The sequence below is a fragment of the Danaus plexippus genome, chromosome 11 (assembly GCF_018135715.1).
Source record: "Danaus plexippus chromosome 11, MEX_DaPlex, whole genome shotgun sequence".
Classification (NCBI taxonomy): domain Eukaryota; kingdom Metazoa; phylum Arthropoda; class Insecta; order Lepidoptera; family Nymphalidae; genus Danaus; species Danaus plexippus.
Genome location: NC_083544.1, coordinates 9384883 through 9408444, shown reverse-complemented (window position 1 = coordinate 9408444; position 23562 = coordinate 9384883). Strand labels below are relative to the sequence as shown.

The window sequence follows — 23562 nt, the reverse complement described above, 5'->3', positions numbered from 1 at the left end:
GGTAGAGTCAAGCGAGCGGAGTGAGTTGCGTCGGATGACAAAGCAGTCCCTTGAATGATCATTTTTGTCTTCTGACTAAAATATACACTATGAACACATCCATACATAGATCATTTCTTAGACCAAAAATTAATACCAACAGAGTCACTACATATTATAGATCTTATTTAATAAATTCTTACTTTGTATTTACCTTTACATATTTTTTAAATTTAGCAATTATTTATTGCAATAAGATGATGTCACAACTGTTAATTATCTCTTTTTTAAGGACATTTTATTACATAATATAAGTATAAATAAGAAAACAATATTACAAAATGAAAACAATACTGTTTTGTAGCAAAAAACTTTGTTTTGCTAAGGCAAATTTAAATTATACAGAATTCTAACAGCTGCAAGTCAACCCATGTCAAGCGATGGGTAGTTAAGGATTACCAATAATATAATCTTCAATATTTTATTTACTCAATGTTTTAATAATAATACCATTAAATCTATTCATACGTACTCAATCAAAGATCATTCACATAAATAAAATATTCTCAAATCAACAATTATAAGATTATTAGTGAAAGTGATATGAAATTTTATTAGTTTTTTTTATTTTCGATTGCCATCGCATTTGTGAATATACAATACCATAATAAATATTTTAGAAATCCTCTGTGATTGAAGCCATAGCTAAAATAAAAATAAATTATTTGGGGATAAAATTATTGCCTGAATTATTTAATCCGCTAGTAAAGCCTTAATTTTGTTGTAATATTTCACAGTATTAATTCAATAATTACTCGATAATAGGATTTATTTAATCGTTTTAGATTCTGATGTAACATTAGCAAGCTTGAAAATTTCAGCTTAGGAGCTGATACCTTAATACAGTAAGAGAAAGACAATAATAAATAAATCAATGAATTTATAGTTGGTTATTATATACAGGATTTTCTGGTTATTTGATATAGTACGAAGCACCCGTGAAACCTAATAATGTTGCGCCGGCACTGAAATACGCGTGTGTGAGACGACAAAGTTTGAAAGTGCAAACTACAGCACTAACCTGGAGCAAAGTTATTAACTTCGCAACTTACCATCTTAGTTAATTGCCCTGTCAAATATAGCAACCTACCTTAACTTCATGTTTATGATTTATCAATTAGGTTCATATCAATGAGGGTAGCACAAGAAGGTATGTACAGAACAAAAAATAATTAACCTCTTTTGAGTGTGGAGAAAGCATTTCGCTTCGTCCTATTGCTAGCAACGTCTTTAAAGGTTTACTCACATTTTGTGAGGCAAACATGACTGGACAAGTCTGTTGTCAAGGTGAATATACTCCTCTTGGTGGTGAAAGAAACGCTTGACTTTCGTTATTTTCATAAGATCGGTATCGCCCTATTAGGAGACTGTCTGATGTGTGAAATTAAAATGTTCTTCTAAGGACCTTTCAACTTTATTCGAACCTCGCTAGTCCAAAAAATATATTGCTACACACTGAAACACTGTTGTCACGTGCATTAATAAAATATCAAGTAAAATCAGATCGTTAACTTGTAGAAAAAAAGATTTTCCAAGAAGTCAGACCTAAAGTATTTTTGCTTTGGCCACTATTAGCTGGCTTTGGCGGTCACAACGACGCCTAGAAAATGGTCTATTAGAATGTCACAAATTGAAGATATCAGTTAAGGGGTTATGTCGTAGCTAGAAAGCTTACGAATAGTCTATTGAGCCAGACTTTATAGAATCTGGATTTTTCTCTAGAGCCTTCTCCTGTAAGTACACGGAATAATTAATTATCAGTCAACGGATTTTGATTAAATTTATATTGTCGGTCACTGAGAAGATCATCGTCTTCTAAAAATGCTGACATAATGGAAGGTTTTTGAATCTTTGGAATATAAATATAATTTAAAACAATATAACAAACATATAAAATTCGTTAATATTTTTAAAATAAGATGAAATTACTACTTAAATTTACGTTTGTTCCTGGCCACATTATATTTTTTTCTTAATTAAATAATTTGATTCGAATGAATGTTCCAGTCGCAATGTTTAAATAGGCGCTAAATCTCAACAAACGCTCCTTTCATTCGTAAATTCCATCAATTAGTCAACTCAAATCTTATGCAAATCGGTCCTTAATTACAATGTTCTTTGTTCATTGGCAAAAGGCCTTTCATGAGTTTGAATTTACTTAGTATTTTAAAATCAAAAAGACAAAGGTAAAACGCAGCACTTAAAAAAAAATATATAAATTTTGTATGAGACTCTGTCTAGGGGAGCGTTTCCTTTCGTTCCCCTATTTGGTAAGAACACACATTATTAATTCATATTATGTATTTAGTTGTCCATATATTTTCTTAATGACTTAGCTTCAAAACATTTTCAGCTGCCTCTTCTAGGCTATTCCACTTTCATATCCATAATTTCAATATTATTTTATGTGACTATGAACACACACATATATGTATAAATATGCATATCTGGGATTTTCGCATGTACTTGTTTAAGTAAAACTAAGGTTTTTGGATACTACCCGTTTTTATTAATTTGAAGGGAAATCAACCGAAACGCAGGGATAATGAAGTTTTATTTTTAAAACAAACTAATTTTTATTATGTTATTATGATAAGTATTAGTTAACTTCACATTAAAATGAACTAAAATCATATATTACTTTATTTTTCTTTAAAATCCTAGAGATTTATTTTTCCGAATAGAATGTCAAAAAAATATATCTGTTTTGAAAAAAATATCTTTAACCTTTGTAGAGTCTTAAGATAAGTCTCAGCCATGTGTACATAAACGTGTCGTGCAAAATGTTTTTGTTATTCTATTCATGTTGCTGTACAGTTTATTTGGCATTGATAACACGTCCTCGCTGTGGAGTTTTAACAGAACTCGTATACACGTGAATTTTGTAGTTAAAACATTCAACTTCACCCGTAACTTCCTTTGAACATTATACAACTTACAGTTTACTTGAATTTCACATGGTTCATACTTCATATTTACAAACTGACATATATTTTGTTTGCAAGAAATGTTAATGAGGATTTAATTTCACAAAATAAATGATTTTACTGAAGTGAGTCATAAACTAGATAATGCTAAAATGACGTTGTTACATTGGAAATTATAATCTCCAGTATCTCAGGAGATTTCTTGAAACATAAAGTGTTCTGCGTGTGGTTATGTTGTACCTTTATGACGTTTTTATTTAAAATAATCGAAATTCAAATTGAATAATAAATGTCATAAATATAAACAATAACAGTATTATAAAAACACTACTGCATGGACTGAGGCCAGTAAACTATAAATAAAATAAAGTCATTTGTCAGACGTAGTGAATGAAATAAACAATTTCAAAGTATTTCAAGACCCTGAATAGTTAAGCGTGCAAGGCGCAATGTTGCAGCTCGAAACGCTTGGCGGAGCACTCGGAAAGCGTTGCAACTTTTATTGGAAAACTTAGCCGAATTTACATGTCCCGCACATTATTAAAAACGCTTGTAAAAGTTAAAAAGGCGTCTAGAACTTCTACCTTGCACCCGAAGAGAATTTATATCTGCAGAGTAAAACCTAATTTTTATTGTCCAGGTTAAAACGCTTTGTCGTTAAAGTTAGGCATAAAGTTAAGTTAAACTTCTTTAGGACAAACATAATTTCAAATTTAGAGCTAAAGTTGGCTAAATTTATTGGGTAATTTTTAGCCTAGATTTATTGGGTAATTTTTTTTATCTCATGTATTTTTAAGGTATTTTTCAAAACAGGTACAGTATGGGACATTTTTATTTCCTAGAAATCAGAGTCTCCACTTCTGTAAATGTTTGGTTTTAAAAATATAAAATTGCAAAAATATTTTTGCGGTCATAAATAAAATTTGTTTACCGACATCTAGGTCAATCGATGAAAAAAAAAAACAACCAGCTATTCCCATGACCACAATATATAAAACCGTGACGAGAATTTTTAACGTTACAAAAAAACAAGGAAAAATATGATATTGCTTTTAAATATGAAATATTACGCCAAAAGTGTTCTTATGAAGAAAAAGGGTTTACCCGTGTCATGGCGTAACGGACACGATGTGTCTTCATTGTGAAAACAATGAATTGGTATTACATATCGTATATTATTAGTTACTGGTTAGATTTAGGAGTTGAGGATTTTGGCCTTTTTTATTTTTTGTTTATTTATTTTTTATACACATTGTGATTTTTATGAAAAGTTAAGGGACCTTGTACTATTACAACTTCAACTCGTTTGATATTCATTAAATTTAATCGAACGATGTAAGTTGTATGAATAACTTAAAATGTATATTTAATATTTAATTTGCACAGTGATTCCACGACACAAATTAATATAACCTGAAATAGATATTCCGAAGTGGAGTTGATAATGAACCACGCGTAGAGGACGACGACACAAATAGTATCAATGACAATCAATGGTGAATTAGTTGAACTTAAATGTTCGCCGAGCAGCCGCCGCGCTGTACCGATATAAATAAGATTACATTCCTCACACATCACGGCTACGATACGACCTGCGATAATATCGTGCCTTATACATTTATTGGAAATTTTTTATTTATAGAATAGTTCATTACTTCCCTGAAATATGTAATTTTATATTTCCTTTTCTTTCTTAGCTGTCTCGAACTACTTTGTGAGGTTGTTATAATTATTTTCATTGAAACTAAAAATAAGTAAGATTTTTGTCAATGTGTCTTATCTAAGCTTCATCGCAATCTGTTGAGTAATTTAAAATAAACATAACTAATAGTACAAAGTTTCCTGATTAGTACAGGATGTCATTCATTGAGACACAGATAAATTCGCTCAAATGTCATTTTAGGGATTTGCTCCTAATAAATTTGGTATTACTCATTTTGGACGCAGTGGCTCAATTTAAAATTCTAAGTCTCTTGTTGAGATTCAAATAATTTTGTTCTTTTAAAATAATAATAATAACCTTGCAATTTGTCTTTATTTGATTCTCTAAATAGTCTACTCTAAAGTTGGTCAATATAAATAAACGTAAGCTTTATTAAAATACAAATCGTGAGACTTAAATTTCCATCTACCCACTGTGGTCCGTGGAATCTGCGAATATCTGTCTGGAGAATCAGGAGTCAACACTATTGTATTCTGTCTTCTCGCAGTTAATTAAACTTAGGTATTTATTCGCCGGTAAATATGTCCTGGGTTAATTGTTTCTAGTAAATTTATATAGAACGTTATCAGGTCGTTAAAGCCGTATTAGATATAATCTTAATGTACATCGAAAAATATGGGATCTGTATAGCGTATTGAGTGTTGTGAAAATTTAAAGTTGATATATTTTTTACTTGTAGCTATAACTACGAAGGTTTATTGCAAATTTTTCAACAGCTTAAAGCATTCATTACTACAAACACGACGTATCACCAGGAGAATTGATTAATAGAGACAGTAATAAAAATATTTCTCGTTTAATTACTCGTTGGCTTTAAATAAAATAAGAGTTTACTTAATGTTATTACAACAGCAGATTTCTGTTTTTTTTTTTTTGAATGTACGCCATTGAGGAATATTGGTTTTATATTTTGAGTTACATAAAATATAATGTTTTTTAAAAGTTTTCTATATGTATGGTGTACGTTTGTTTCAAAAATTGACGTTCAGAGCACCTCTTATTTCTGAAAACAGAAAATTTTTCTGTACTTTATTACTATTATTACTGTTGATTTCTATTTATTTTAAACTAGTTTTTGGCCGCGACTTCGTCTGCGTTAGTTTCAGAATTAGAAATGTATAGGTGACCAGGCGAACTCTAATCCTCCTTAAAGACAGTTGATAAGAAGATTTTGGATTTGATCAACTTATTTTTTTTCTTGTTCAATCGGATGAAAAGTATTCTATCTCCTTTTCGTTGTTGTAAGCTATCTCTCCACCAATTTTCAGCCATACCCGTACAGCCGTTCTTGAGTTATAAATGGTGTAACTAATACGACTTTCACTTATATTTAAAGATATAACTCATAATTCATAAGCATACAATAAATAAAACAAGTTAATTAACTATATAAAAAGAAGTTTCCTTATCAAGGATGAATAAATTTGTCTCACAAAGATAAAAACTAAGAAAAATTTCATTAGTGTGAAGACATGTAAAGTTTATGTTTGTAATTTTATTGCCAAAGTTTATGGACGCCCGTAACTGCTTCCCCTACATTTAAAACATCTGCTAGTCTCTCGGCTTTATGTAAAATACTTTTTTTCTAATTACAATAAAATTTAATAATTATTTGTAAAACTGAAGACAAAACATGTTTCTATGATAATGTAACTAAACTATCAGAAAAGATTTGATTACATGTCAAGTCATAACCAAATGCTACTAACTGGCAACTTTTGCCTGATTAAAATAAGACTATAATGAAACTTATACTGTTATACCTCTATTTAGGAACAATGCTCATTAAAAATTCCACGAATGAGGTATCTGAAAGCACAGAAGTTCCTAGAAGCCTTCCTTGTCCGTCCCCATGTTACTTTGTACATAAGCCTTAAGGGTAATCGCTGGGGCTTTGAGTTATATCTTGTAAAATTTACGGTGTCTTTACAAACGCGGAATTACTGCTTTCTGCATTTTAATAAATATGGAGGTTATTCCAGCGCTTTCATCTTTGTCGACATTTAGATTCGCGTGGAAAAGTAAGAAGTATTGCTGGATTTAGCAGTATTATAAACGATCATTTGTACACATCGGTGTTAGAGAAATTCTTTTTTACTAAAGTATTATTCTTAGATTAAGTTTCGTTTCTTGTGATAGTTCATTTACTATTATGAAAAAGATTTGCCATTTTAAGTACCAGTATACTGTCAATCAATATTTAAATTGTAATTATTTTAATTTATAATATTTTATTCATAGATATCCAACTGACATAATAGTAAATAAGACCCGGCAGTTTTCAAGATCCATGACTAATAGTCCCAAAAGTAGGGATCTCGTGGTCTTCCTTATCATATCATATTATGTTAGATGTGAAGTAACTGTGCGTGAAATTTTACAAGTGTCGACGGGCTCGAGTCTTTCACTGAATATTAACAATCAAGTGCTCCTTGAAATTTCAACCTTAATCCGCGGTCTTTAAGTTTTCGTATAAAAGGCAGGCGTGAAAATATAATATACAATAATTTATTTCAGTTTAAACTCTAGTGCATTGAGTCAACATTCAAAGTGTTTAAAATATTCATTAGAATTATGCATTTTTTTTTTGCAGTGAACAGTCGTATAAATTATACGCTGATGTGTTTATTTGATCTTTCGGAAACTAAAAAAGGAAACTTTTAAATTTTATCCTTCATTGAAATATCTAAATAATAAAAATAAAACGATGTTTTCATTTATAATTTGGAAATAACAAAAAAGCTTCTATGGTTTAAAAATTTGTTTCATATATACAATAAAACTGTTATTAAAATACATTTTTGGCTGTGTTATATTTTATAACCATCCACCTATGCCTATGTACATGATTTAAGATAAAAAATTGTTAGACCCCACGATATACACAATTAAAATATTAATTATATTGAGTATCCAAAAATAGTTATGACAATTAAAATTCAATTCCCGATTCAATAAGCATACGTAGCCACGTATAGCAAAACAGTATGAGGCTGCAGTGAACTATTCTGAGGCGCCTCGGGATGCGGTAGGTCGTGTCAATTAAACTTGTTCTGTCAGAGATGTGGTTTTGTTCTCGAAGGCTGTGCCAAATTTACTGCGGAACTACGAGACTTATAGTTCTTTAAGGCCTATATGTTTTTGGGTTACGATTTATAACGTTGCGAAATATAAAATGGATTATGGATAGTCCCCTGGAGGTGCCCTAACTTCTCCTAGATTTGAGTGCTGGTGTTAACGTCACTTTGGTTATAATATTTTATATTAACGCAAATCTACTACATTACCGTCTCTGGTGCATCTTAATGTGATCTGACATAACAGGAGTCTTAGTAATTTCTTATAAATGTTTATTTATTTTGTAATCTTTTATTTCCTTATTATATCAATGGTGCAAGTAAATCACTTCTTTTCATTTAATTGCGCCACATAAATAAAGAAGAACAAAAAAAATGAAAAAGTCTTAATCATAATATTTCACGACGAAAAGTAAACAACTGAACGTTTCAAGAAAATCATCTCTGAATTTCTTTATTGGGGTGAGAAAATTAGGTTGAGCATTTTGAACTTGTTATCGAGGTTAGAATTTCCGAAGTGTCAAATATTAGTTTACCTAATGGGAGGAAATTTAATTTGAATCGAGAATTAGGTAACCAAGATAAAATGAAGATCCCGTTGAGTTGAGCTTATATACATGTATATACATTTGTTCGAGGAACAACAGAGGCGGCTGCCACGAGAAATGTGTTTAAAGATTGGGTTTGTTTAACTAAGTAATGTATTTAATGTCATTCTTTAAATAATAATTCAAATAGTTTTTTTGTAACACATTCAGTTCTAATCTAATATATTGACTATAATGATATTCTTGCTTTATAAATTATAACTTGGTAAAGCTTCCAAATAATATTATGTTCGATTTGAAGTGTCTATAAACAATCGTAAAACCCATTCCTCTTGGCATTTAAAAGGCCGGTATTTATTTTCAGTTTTATCGGGTTTTACTTTTAAGAAAAATTCATTACTACCGCATTCGTGCTGAATTCCGATTACAATAAAACAAAGGAGGTTGGGACCGTTAAAAGCGGGGAATCAATTAAAGAGCATTGATTCAGTGGAACCGATAACGTCTGTCAGATCGAGTCGGAATGGCCACTTGATAAGATTGTCCGACCCACAGATATCGTTTTAATTATTTCAAATGTAAAGATTTCCGATTTTTATACATTTCCTTTTACTTTTGCCTTTTGATTATTTTTTATTCCAGGATTTTTATTAGTAAATTTGTTGTTATTTCTTTTTTTATTAAATGTGCTACTAATAGCATCTTAAGTCAATCATAAATAAAAAAATTGAGGTTATCAAGGGCTCATTTTTTACTATTATATTTCAGGTATAAATTAAAAAATATTTAAATTATCTATTTTTTGAGGAATTATTAAAAAAAAAATAGCTTTTTCAATTATCATATACTAGTTTATTTTAATAACATTATTTACATCAAAATTGTACGACAGTACAATAAAGGTTTAATTATATTTCTTATATCAGGAGATAATATTATACATTCAAGTACATAATCTATTATTGGTTAACAATTTTTACCAACCGTTTAATGTTTACTTATGTGCAGTATTAATATTTACAATATTTAAGCGTGAGGAGCAAGCCGGTATACACTAAAGGTAAGCGCACATTAACCAACATCATATCAACATAAGTAACTCTGAAATTTGAATTTATTGTTAGGTGTGCACTGACCCTAAGAAATAAATGATATACACAACTGGTGATGTTTTGGCACATTGGAACGATTCGACGCGAAGCATGAGACCATATTTTGGACAATATAAATTCTATTCTAGATGTGATGATATGGTAACTGTGATGGTGAGTTCCAAAATACGCGTACATATTCACATAAGTCACAGGATGAGTCAGAATCCATAATTAGTAGCGGTAACAAAACATAAACAACAGAAAACTTAGCCTAGTGTAAAGAAAGCGGATGTCGTTGGGAAGAACTGAAATTCACTTAATTATACAAACATTTTAAGCAAAATTTGTTAGTAAATATATGTATGTATACAATCTCACTCAACTTAATAATGGATATGACGCAAGTATTGATATGTTATCTTATTTACTTTTTAAAAATAAGTATTGATATGGTAGGTCTATGTTATATTTTACAATCTTTGTATATAAACCGACAATTTGAAAACGAAAATTGAGAACAATATAATATTGGTCTATTAAAAACATAACATTAAGAATTCGGAAATGATGTCCATATTAGCCAGTATCATTACAGCCAAGAAAGATTGACGCCAACATAGCAGACTCCGGGTACCTAGAAACAGCGAAATAGAAATAAATTAATATATTATAAATTAATCTTTTAGTTACTAAAAATATTCAAAATTGTGCCAAAATGACAAACAAATATTTAAGAAGTGATTTCACACTATGTAAATATTATTTATGGAGCAAAACAAATTGAAAAATAAAATTGTGGTTCTGAAACAAAATGAAAAGTAAATGAGACTGAACAAAGCACAGAGACAAAATAAAATGTGCATTCAAGCGCGAAGAAGCTGAAAGAGGACCGCATTTTAGTTTTAGATTTATTTATTTTGAGATAGAAGTTTATTTAATAATTATAAGATGGAATGCTACTCTCCTATTGACGTGTCTTTACAATAAAATATATCTTATTTATACATAACTGTTATATCTATCGAAGAGAATTTATTGAGCTGTTTATAAAAATTGGATTTTTGTCTACATTTTAATGTGTAAAACGATGAAACAATCTAAAATCCATCATATTTCTATTATTAGAAAACCGATTTACTTAATTAGCCGTCACACGATAAAATGTCGTGTGATATACCGGTTCATTAAAGTATAAAAAAATAAGATGAAGTTTAGAAATGTTTCTGTTACTTTTAACAAAAACAGTCAAAATGTCTAAATAACGTATAAATAAAAATAGAACATTAATATATTTATAAAACCTCTATGGCTCTAAATACATTTTCCAACGTGACTTCAAATACAATTACTGGTAAAACTTTTCCAGTTTTAAGGTATTTAGAACATGCCGTATTTATTTTGAGGTCTATTTGAGTCAATTGTATTACAGGTAACAAAACTTGCCCACAGCTTGGGCCCTTTCAGGGTTATAGTTAATTTCGAAAATGGATTCCCCCTTATATTTTATTCAAGCGCTCTTCTCTATTTGATATCATATTATTCGGCTGTTCAAACACTTTTTCCTCAAGCTTGGAAACTGAAAGAATTGATTGTACGCGGTCTGTACTGAATATTTATGAGGGTTAAGTGTATATGCGAACTCGTTGAATGTTTAATCTCTATTTGACGGTAGGTGGAAAGCGACCCCGGTTCACCGCACACCTACTTCGGATGGAACTCCTCTCAAAACCGAATGGATGTTTTAACAAAACTATGGCCTTCAAACATTGAAATAAAACCCAATGAGGAGCATTAACTCTGATACTCTTAGGAGATTGCCAATCGATAACGATCGATAATTGATAATACCCTAAGAGAACGCTCTCCATATTTTTTACGATGCTGGTTTAGTTAGTTTGTTTATTTAGGGTCTATTTTGCACTTTAAAGACACACCTCAATTATATAAATGAGTACAAACAGGTTTTTTTGAAGTATTACTTTTGTTATTTTCGAGGCCACATCTAGTTTTTTTCGCTTCTTAAAGATTTTTGATTCCTGAACGCGTTTATTTTTTACTCGAAGGGCGAAAGACGTCTTTAATAATGCAATGTATTGTTACAAAGAATACAAAGCGGTGAGTGAATCCCTTACGGTTCAATGTTTTGCAGACTATGGGATTGTAAACGGAGTAAAGGATTTTTTTTCTTCATTTAGGGTTCAAATAAAACTCTCAAGTAATATATTGCTAATGGTTAGGTTTTGTAAGTGTAATGGATGAAAAGATGGTTTGCACATATTGAGTTGCAAAAGAACATATTCAAACTAAAAAGGTGTGCATCGATAGTGGAACCACGAAGTTGTGTGCATGATATATAAAAATAGTTGCACTGAAATTCTAAACAGTTTTTCTTAAGTTGCGATGCAGTGCGTGTGATCTGAATATGTTCTCTAGGTGTATGTCTAGGTGATTGCAATTTACAATGTGAATATAATGAAGTGCTCTTGTTTATGTGATTTTATGTGCTGTGCGTACCTGATGCCTGGTGAGGATGTGGCGCGCGGTAGACATGCCCGCGGTCCGGTGCTCGGTCAAGCTGAGCGCGCACCACACTTGGGCGCTCGGTCACCGACTCGTGAGAACCCGCACGCGTCACGTTCATGCGACGCACGACTGCAACGCCACGATTTACTAGCGGTCTTGTTTGCCACATATTTAAAAATCTTGGTGTTTGGACTTGGGACTTTGTGGCATCGTAATTTATATTGGCTAATTAATTTAAAGCCATAAAAATCACTTTACTTTATCAAAATAAAATTGATCTCGATGTTTATTCTAAAATAGACTTTAACCACATTTTTTAATTTACATGAGTGCTTACACTATAAAGTCTTACTCTCCGTGAATTTTAATTTATTCCTCTAGAACTGCTAAATATGGTAGAAGATTTAGGTTACAATAATTTTAGGTATATAATTGTATGTGTAAAAGAATTCTATTAAAATTGCATGAATAAATTCTGTGTTGACTGAAAACTTCTGCTAATAGATTAATCTATGAAGGCCGCATTGTCTACACTTTTTCAATCCTTTTACATTAACATTTAATGTACTGGTAAAATGTGGTTCTATTTTGCAAACAAGCTTTTCTTTTTTCGGCTGTGATAAATTTTATAAATATAATGATTTTTTTATTTTTGCTACATTAATGGTAGAAACTAAGGCAAGAAAATGGTCAAATTTTGTTGCGAACTTTTCAAATGGCAGAATCTCTGATAAAAATGACTTTAATTGGAAAAAAGCCACCATTGGAGTTTCTGATTTTAAGATCTTATAAAAAACATCAGAAAACACATGACGACGAACCCTTACAAAGTAGACTTCATGAAGAGACTTGCAAAAAGGCTTTTTGTAGGCATAGCTTGCTTAAAACCAATATATTCCGCCTTGAACACGCGTGTCAAATGTCTCTCGGCATTCAATAAGAAGGAATTAAGATCGTGTTTGCTGGAATTTCATACTTTAACTCCTGTATTTTTATCATCAGACCACTAGACACTCGGCGGGCATCCATATTTTGTTGTTGGCTTTCCGCGCTACCAGATAAAACTAGGATAAGCTTCCTCCTTCCCCATGAACAAAGAAAAGGATTGGACTAATTTGCCTGCGTCTATATTTCCTTCCACTTACAATGTGATTGTTTTCTAGGCTAGACTGAATAAGGCTGTTAAAGAGACATTTCCACATTTTGAACGCCATATAGGTAAAAGAGGTTGTTCATTTAGCTTGAATATCAATTTTTTTAGTCTTCATCCATTCATGGTCTTCATTTTCCGCTAAACTATCGGACTTTGAATGAAAGTGGATCATATTATTTTTGTTCATGGATAAAAAGATAACTGTCCATGTTATTTGTCAGCTTAGCAATAAATGGCCGTATCGAGATAAAAAAGTTAAAATTAAACTAATTCAAGTCTGCAGACCAAAATAAGTTTTTTCTTTGATTACAATATTCATAAAATTTTGGAAATGCCTATTTTATCAAGATACAGAAATAATAAATTTCAGGGTTCAAATAATAATAGGGTTATTTTCTAGTAGTAAATTTCTGTAGTAGTAAAAAAATTTAAAAATAAAAACTTTTTTAGAAAATATTTTTCCATTATTTCCACTGGCTTTATAAGAAAAGAAATATGTGGCACCAATTTAATTATTTTTAAAAACTAATTTATTAAATACTTTATCTTCATAGATTTGATTCTATTGATTGCATGACGTATTTTGTGTAAGTAACAGATATGAAAATTACCATTAACACGTAATTTTCTGTAGTCAAGTGGCTAAATTGTACAATCCAAGATTAAAAAAAAATGTCATGTATTATTCTATCTTACCTTTTTATTATTTGAATTATTTTAATTAAAATGAAGAAGATAATGTTATTCACCAAAACAGAGTAATTTTTAAATAAAGATATATTGAGTATGCACACTGCATTGCGGAATTTAGCAAACACGGCGGTACTGTTTATTGCTTGCTTATTCATGTTTTATTGCCAACAGTCGCCGCTTTTTAATGCTTGTTATATTACAAGTGCTTTTTGTACAAATTGCGCAAAACTTTGTGTATTAGTGTTAATGCGTTAACATAAGCTATTTTTTTCAATTTATTTTGTGAGTGCTAGTATTAATATTCTTATTGTTTGTTGACTTCACATTCATATTTGTTTAGGATTTTCATTATATTTTTATTATGCGGTTAAATGAAAACATGAAACTAGCAAAATAAGCTAAGTATGATTTAAAATAAATAAGTAGAAAAGTAGTCTCGGGTGAAATAATTGTTTTTAAATTAAATTAAATTTTGATTCAAATAAATGTCACTAAGTTAATTAATAATGTGATTAGTGGTGATGGTTCAAAGAGATGTCACTATTACTCGTATGAATAACAAATCTATTTTTAAAATTATATAAAACAGATACCTATATAACTTACTTTCTTTATTGGCGTTGCTCTTCATTTCTGTAGCTTTAGGCGACGTCGAAGGCATCGGGATTTCTGGGTAAACGAAACAAAATAATTATTAAAAATTGCATTGTGCTGATATTATATTACAATGGAATATAAGTAGTTACTGTTCGTGAAATTAAAAGAAAATCCTGCTAATATTAAAAAAATGATACAGTTTGTGAGGATATATGATATTGATGAAATTTTAAACTAAGATAGATTTAACAAGAGAATAAGACATCGGCTCAAAATTCGATGTCAACGCTTAACAGTTATATTCTATATAAAATCACTTGACGCAGACTCGTAGATGTCGCTGCTGGTTCGTTATTATATCCTATTTTTAACACACAGCACACTACTTTGTCATCCTTATTAAAACAGCAACTACCGTAAGTCTTAATGTATGTTAATGTATTCTTACCATACAATCTGATAGACCCTTCGGTTTCTCCGAGAGAATTTTTGGAAATGCATCTGTAATTGCCAAAGTCGCCATTTTGGAGATTTCTGACAGTCAGCTTCATGTGGGCCCTGTTCATATGTGTTTTAGGATTATAACATATTATTTTAAGTCCATTAGAAAATAAACTACAAATATTTCATTAAATAATATTTCTTTTCAAACGTCATATTTTATTATGACGTTAGTGAAAAGGTTTGAAATGAAAATGTTTTCTTGGGAGTAATAAAGAACTATTTTAACATTTTTCCTTTTATCAAGGTTTCCATGAATATGTAGAAAATAATTAATTAGTTAATGCCTGTTTCATTACTCATTTTCTTCGTAATAATTACAGCTCGTTGTGTTTTTAATATCGCGTGAATTATTATCTGTAAAAGTTGCCTTAAATATTTTTTTAATTAAAATTATGGTTGTTTTCACAAATATGTATTTACTATATATATCCTACTAATATACATTTTACTACGTTAGTGCATTACAAGGTATTTATATGAGAAACGTTACTCGAGGCTTTTAGCAGGTATGCACCTACTCGTATTGTTAATGAGTAACAAAACGTGTCTTATTAAATTTTAATATTGTCTTGGAATATAATGTACGAGAGATAAGTATTTATAAGTATTATAATCTTGTTGTAATAGTCTAATGATTGTATTTTTTTATAACTCTTAAGAAATAAATTAATAAATAAATTAAAGAGGCACCTTTATTACCAAGGGAAGGTGAATTAATGAAATGTCTAGTAGTTATTTATAAAAACGATACTTGATCATCATTAATACAATTAAATTTTACAATCTTGTCTACATACATAGTTAACTTATAACGGTCTAACTTATTGATTTCTATTGATTTTATGAGAAGTGTGAAAAAGTTTTAACATAAAATATATTACATAATTGAGTTTAGTGTTGTATACCTCTGGAGTCCCTATGGTTACCTGTATGAGTTTTCCTCTGTGTTGATGGCGTATTTCTTGGTTGGTAGAACCATAACACTATCGTATACCCAATATGAGATCGCTCGTGGATGAGCTTCTGTATGGCAATCCACGGTAACGTCAGTGCCGGCAGGCGCGCCGACTAGCTGGTTGGGTACCCATATCATGGGAGAAACTAGAACAATGGTTTGATATATGTATTTATCCAGTAAATATCTACATAAGAATTGAATTAAATACTTTATGTTGTTTTATATCACTGATATAATTTTTAGTTTTGTTAGACTTAAGGTAACATTACCAACAATATTTTCATTTTCATTTTACAATGATGACAATCTTAATCTAGTTTATTGTATTAAAAGAACTGTGTGGTACGCTCAGTTGCACATTACTGAACCGTCGCCTGGATAACAGAAGATTTTCTATAAAAGGAAAACACACAGCATAGTTACTTGACATGTAGCATATTTATTCATTACAGAATATTATATTTAAATGAATATATACTAATCTGTTTACAGGTTCTCCTTTTCGTAAACAAAGCCAATAAATAACAAATTCTTTACAGAAGATATAAATCATATGAATCTAAAACGAACCAATGGCGTGCAACGTAAGTAAAACTATTGGAAACTGCGAAGCAATTTATAAACTCTCAATAATGATAGATAGCCGCGAAGTACACCGAACGTCACCGAACGGGACCGAACACACCCGAACGCCGACGATTTTTCACATCTCCCTCGGATAATAAAATCCACAGTTTGAGATCGTAATTCACATTCCCGGAGTTTATGGCGGCAATTTTCGGGACGAATATTACTCGTGCGATACGGTTTAATATTCTACGACGTTTTAAAATATTTATAAAGTCCACCATTCTTTATTCGAGCATAGGAGATGGCTTCATTATCTTGTAGTACACCTCGGCTGGTCTTATTTCGTTTTTTATTTATTAATAATATATGGCCCTTTATACCGGAGACGACGTTTTCTTTATAAATATGATATCATCTTAAAGTTATTATTATGGTTTAACATTTCTTCCGTCTGGATGGATTGACTGGGTTTAACAGCCTTCTTCATCTGATGGCATTTCATTTACAATAGAAACAAGCAAGGAAGTAATTACATCGAGTTCCACCAGGAGCGGCACGTGTCTTCGTACTTTTAAAACTATGAAGCACCAATCATATATTTTACTAGTCAGTGACGAGCTATAGTTGCTCGTGGAGATGTGCATAGTGTTCAAATGTTATTAGAACCTTTGATGGTAGAAGGGCCATTAAATCAATTAAACACTCAAATACTAACATTATATATAATCTTCTTTTTCGAAAAGCGATAACAGCCATAACAAAAGCTCGTCTATTTATAATAAATAGATTTATGCTCGGATACACGTTATTATTATAAGAGGAATGAGTATTAAAATAAAAAAAAAATCTTTTTTGATAAAAACGACGATAATTTTTACTTAGAAACATTAAAATAAATACGACACATGCCTAACAGAAGAACTGCAGGGCAACGTCTAGAATAGAATTTTCATTATTACATTTTTATAAATGCTAAATGTAATATATGAGACACCTGTTGCAAATTAAAACAAAAAAATACAACTGCATTCATCAAACAAATTTAATTTTTAATACGAGAATGCTCCTTTAAAATGCCTACTAAACTCTTAACTTTTTAACATGCCATCATAACATTTCGATTTTCAATTTTTCAACAAAATTAAAGTCCACCGGATCGCAAATTAAGGTGTTCGCTTGAGTTTTGATATCGATCACATTAAGTGCAATTCATAAGAGGACACAGTTTTTAGATGCTTGCGGCGGTGCACGATGATCTCCTTTTTTAGTTAAAATATTGCAATGTTGAAAAATATTTTACATTTATATATAACTAAAAGTATTTCTAATTCAATATGTGTACATTTTAAGTTCCATTTATAGAGCACCCTTTCTCGATTGTTTGCGTCGTGATGAATATTTCTCCTTGAAAAATATTATCTTTCAATTACCAGTGGACGCTTATTTATTCAGCCGTGTCTCGAAATAAAATGGAACCTAATCATCTTATTATTATAAACTTCTTTGGAAGAGAAAGATTTTGTGGGATGGTACAAAATATCATTATAATCTGAAATCCTAAGTAGTCGTTTCTAATTTTGTACCTGATAGGTTGAATGTGATATATTTATACACTTGTGTCATAATACAAGTGGTTTAATTAAGTTTCTCAGTTATTAAACTCCGATCTAAACAGATATGTGACTCACATTCAACATCCACAATGATCCTCTTGGAGACGGAGGGTGGCACCGCGTTGGTTGCGATGCAGAGGTACGCTCCCATCTCTGTGCGACTGATGCGTTGTAGACTTAGCGTGTCTCCTTCGTAGACTGTTACTGGATAAGGCAACTTTTATATAAAATAAATATAAGATAAATTGCAGTGGTGTGTTCTCTTTGCCTGTTTCAACATTTTTATTTTGACATAAACGCATCTGTGTGTGAATAATGTTTATATAATCTTTTTGGATAAAAATTTGTTTATTTAAAATGAAAACAATGATTTCACATTTGTAATGCCATTTTCTTTAATACCTTTTATATGTTTGGTTGTTAGTCAGAAACAAAAATATTACATCTTTTAATAGTACAAATATAATTATCATTTATATTTAGAATATTTTCCACTCACATAAATTATGACGCCTCAGCAAAATGAATTGTCTCAAATATTATATTCACCATTATTTATAATATAATTATTTTGCCTTACAAAGTGGTGATATATAAGGGCGAGATTGTGAAAACAATTAAAACAAAACAGAGATTAGCTGAAACGGATAACCGCATACGAGTTATTAGAGTGAACGTTAATGATGATACGATAATTAGCGAGATTCCATGAAAATATTACAGAATTAATGAGAACGTGATGTTAGCGTGGATGTTACCTTAGATCTCACAAATGATATAATTGGAAATTAGCGCATCATTTCGAATGTAGAGCTTTAATTTTGTCATAAATATGAAGTTGGTGAATTATAATATAGTTATATAATGTGAGTGTATAACAACAACAATCCAAAAACTCAACAATAATACGCACAATATTTACAGGCGAGACTCCATAAATATTCAGAGCAAACCGCCTAAGTTAGCTCCAAAGTCAAATTAGTTATTTTCTTAATTCACAATCAAATTCATTAGGTAAGCTTAAAAAGTCATAAGAATTTCAGTATTCCGGACACGTTCCCTGTCCGCCAGCAAGTGGCCAAATGAGTCTGTATTTACAATTAGGAAGCTCGGTAACCGCAATGAATGTAATGACCGGCATGCGTCGCCGGAATATATTAAGCAATTATACTTAGAATTGCATATAATTTTGGAATTAGCTCACTTATATGATGTTCTGAAAGTAGAAATAATGATACAAAGTTTTATATCGTAGTATGAAAACAAGACTAACGTTTCATTCAAATTTTAACAGCAATCATGTTGAACGTGATCTACGAGAGATGTTCTCTTAGAGAGACTGACCTCCATAATTCGACCAAATAATTTTATATTCCACCGATATTTTATTTGTCAGAATTCATTTTTAACACCATTTAAGAAGATTTGCCGATTCGATGTCAATTATCAACCATTAATTTAATGAAATGCTAGAAAAATATGAGATATATTTTAAGATTTAACTTTTGTAGTTTGTAATTCATTTGTATTTAAGGTTTTGACAGAGAATATAAGATATTGAAATTAGAAATATTTATCTAAATGTAGTCAATGGCAATTGTTAACTAGAATGGAAATAATTTCAGATTCCATTAATATATTAAACGTTGATTTCTAAAACAATAGAATCATGAGTGTGAAATACAAATACAGGACTAATCCGGTATGGATTGCTGTTAAGTATAACGTATTTGACAAACGACATTTCATTCAAAAATAAGAGTTTAACCAGAACGATATCTTTGAGGGATGAAATTGTAAAACCACGTAATGAATAGGCTCTCAAAATGCCTCGAGCGGGAAAATGGAGTCAAACGTTCGGTTTGAGTCTTAAATCGCAAACGCTTTCATCCACTTTGAACGAACTCTTTCCATTAACGCGTTCAATAAAAACCGGATCGTATTAATCCAAACAAAGGATTAACAAGTACCGAATTGAAAACGAGAACAGTTTTGGACGCGTAATTAAAACATCGGTGACGTCCGCAAATATACGTGGCAGATGGATCTGACACGACCGCGAGGGTCACATACAATTACCGATGAGTACCATTCACACGTAATACCCCCACCGACACATCTTCATTTTGAACCATATTTTTAGGGATGAATTGAAAGGGTGAACACATTCAGAGGCGTATTTGTTTAACACCGATTTTTCCACAATTATCTGGAATCTGATTTTCCCGGTCTAATACTCAGGGAGAGAATGGGTTTAAAGGACTTAATTATCACGTCAACAACAGCTGCATTCCGTTAAATGTATATTTTATGCTTTCAGTAACAGTAATTCAACGCTGCTAAAATAAAAACAAAACGCTAACGGTTGTGAGGTTCATACTTTTAAATGTGATAAGTATGTTTAAACGTTTTGGGAAATCATTTCAACTATTGGTTTTGTTATTAGTCTTCAACTGATGTAATATACGTGTGTTACCTTTCTTTCTCCTGTCAACGGATATAGGCTGGCCATCTTCTCTTCGCCACATAATTTTCGGTGTCGGGAAGCCATCTGCCTTACAAATAAGGCTAATATTCTGGTTTTCTCTAACTGCCACTGCTGACTGTGTGCTTTCTTCATCTAATATATTCGGGGGTACTGTTGATAATATTAAGTATAAATTAGGATTGTTCGTACTTCATACACCAAAACCATATTAACTTAAACTATATTACTTATGACCTAGAGTGAGATCTAATCTCAGTTTGTGACGCTTGGTGCAACCTAACAGTAATGTTATCACTGTATTTCTCATAGTTCAATATCGTTTTTGTGTTTTCCACTACAATAATTTTGTTTACAACAACTTTATTTACATTTTATCAAAACTATATAATTGTAGAAATAAAAGATGTAGCTCTCATTATATAATTATAGCTTATAATGTTCTCATTTTAACGGCGTATTTTAACAAATGTTAGCTTAAGAAGGCAAAAGTAAATTATACAATCTTAAATTCTGTTTATTGTTAACATATTCACATTTTTATAAATTTTTGCAGCACTTTTGCTACGTAAATAATATTTTATTTTTATTTATGGCTGTAATCTTTTATGAGTTTTAATATTATCACTACTTTTTTTAAAGTAAAATTGACTAGTTAGTTGATTTGTGTTTTGTTTATTAATATATTTGTGATGTTTTCGATTTTTACAAAATTAAGACGAGTTTATAGAGCTGTAACATTGTTTTAACACCGATAAATTACCAACAGCCAATAAAATACCAAAACTATAATTATTATTTCCAACGCGTGTTCAATTATTATTTTAGGTAATTAGCCATTAATTTGGAGATTAAATTAGAGCGAAAGCATAAAACTGTTATAGTACATTTAAAGCCGAGTTGTATTTTATATTGTAAACAGTTAAAGAAACGAAGGTTTAGTAAAATATTTCTTTGTTACAAGAAGATCTGAATTGCTATTTGAAATTTTGGCGCATTGCAGAAAAGGTCGAATAATTTATTATAATAAAATATTTCTTATTACAATATTTAAACATAGTCTCAGTAAGTAATTCACGTATGATATATTTAGACAGTAGTTAAATTGGCTTCTGACATAGTTTACGCAGCACTTGAAAATACTTATAAGAATTTTAAAACTGGTTAGTTGATAAAATTTATCTTTTATTCCCTTCACATAGCAACTTAAAGTTTTACGGATGAAAATCTCAAAAACTTTAAATTCTCGTGGGACGTGATATTTCAGCAGTTACTGTACAATTGAAGAAGTTTGCGTTACGGGAATTTTTAAAGAATACGTGAATTTAGGTTTGAAGTGCAGGCAAATGTATGTATATTAAATAAATACTTTACAAGTATTCGTGTCTCTATAGCAGCGTAGTGTTGTTCAATTAGTAACTTTGACTGTCCTTTCTTTGGCTAGAAAAAGGTTACGAATACTTTTTATACCCTAATGTTCAATACTCCATATCGGTAAAACAACAGTTCTACAACTATTTCTAGAATTGAATCCGCTTTTATATCTTGTCGACTTTAAGGACAATCAAACAGACATAAAAAATGTCTCCAACGTGTTCCGGGTTCCAAGTAATACAAAACCCTCGAATTTATTTCCACTTAAAAGTTTGTAGAAAATTGTGGTCGTATAAAAAGACTAAGCGCACCCCAATCGGTGGTCTGGGAATCGCTTCACCACGTCCTTTGAATGAAGTTATAGTCATCGAGTGAGAATGGTTTTTTAAACATTTGACGAGAAGCACAATTCTTTACTTTCTACAGAAACATTTTATCTCCTGAATATTGCATATATTGAGAAGGTTTTTATGTACGATTTAAAGAAACAATTTTTTAGTAGAAACGAACTTACCAACAACTTGTAAGTATCCAACTTGACTGATCATTGGATTCGTATTCACTTGGCACATGTAATACCCTCGGTCTTCTTGCTGTACTTGGCTGACGTGGAGCAACCAGGTCATGGCGTTGTCGTGTGAGACGCTGAATCTGGCGAGGCGGGTGATCACGTGACGGTGGATGGTCAGGATCATTTGACGATCGATGTGAATCCATGCCACCTTGTTAAATATGAATATATTCAACATTAGTTTCACTTTCATTACTGTAGTCAATTTTTTGTAAGACACATTTTTGTGAGATAGTATGGATAGTAGGTTACAGTATAATAAAGCCTACGACTTTATGTATAACATTCATTATCTTTAGTGAAGCTGAAAACACCTGTTTATTGTATGTTTAATGTTTATGCTATTGTCAAATAAATTTTGTATGACCTTGTGAAAGATTATGCAATTTGATATAAACCATTTATACAAGACGAATGTTATGTGGCTGGCTGCTAGGAACAAGATCGTCTCAATAATGTTTGTGTGAATCAATATTCAAGGAATAATCCAAACCATACTAAATTCGGTTGTAGCTCGGTAGGAAATTAAATTCTAACCACATACTGTGCCATCCCATTATGTGTTATTCGTAGTTCTATTGATTTTATATTCATAATACATTCTACAGGAAGCTCAGGTGAAATTAATTTCAGACATTGATTAAATTGGATGCTGACTTTGAAATTCTCTCCTACTAAGATATGGTTCACCTAAGATTTTTTTCTTTTACTGTTAGCGTAATTTACCAATAACAGATAACACAATATAACAAAAGTAATCTAAATGTCTTTCTTGTTCTAGTTGATTTATTTATTTTACCTGTATTTATATTTATTCTACTGTATCTCAGATAATAATTTAAGTCAAATTTCACAGAGTATTAATTAATAAAAGTAGCCGTTCATTTTGAGGATTAATTGTAACTAACCTTCGATCTCAAAGAGTTACAGCTGAGATTCGTTTTCCCATCAGTTTTGTGGAAGAACCAAAATTCTATACGGTAATATAAAATATTTTTGGACTACTTTTGACGATTTGAATTAATATGGTTTCCTTGGTATTTATGTCCTCACTTTTAATTTAATTTTATTATTATTTTATATCCCTTGTTTTTCTAAAATTATGTTTAAACT

The 23562-nt window shown here is 30.8% G+C and overlaps 1 protein-coding gene across 2 annotated transcripts in view; it reads right to left on the bottom strand.

Annotated features, from left to right (window-relative positions):
- Positions 1-9143: 9143 nt before the first annotated feature.
- LOC116765880 (lachesin-like) overlaps positions 9144-23562 on the bottom strand; it is a 39397-nt gene continuing 24978 nt past the window's right edge. Inside the window, exons 4-11 of one of the 2 annotated variants that reach the window (XM_032655513.2) lie at positions 22393-22600; positions 20496-20657; positions 18095-18223; positions 15805-15979; positions 14823-14932; positions 14384-14446; positions 11923-12060; positions 9144-10042 (exon numbers count right to left, since the gene is read on the bottom strand). In XM_032655513.2, the coding sequence (XP_032511404.1) occupies positions 9945-10042; positions 11923-12060; positions 14384-14446; positions 14823-14932; positions 15805-15979; positions 18095-18223; positions 20496-20657; positions 22393-22600 (1083 nt within the window). In that variant the 3' untranslated portion in view covers positions 9144-9944. The remainder of the gene's footprint in view (positions 10043-11922; positions 12061-14383; positions 14447-14822; positions 14933-15804; positions 15980-18094; positions 18224-20495; positions 20658-22392; positions 22601-23562) is intronic. The other variant, XM_032655514.2, reaches the window with a different exon arrangement.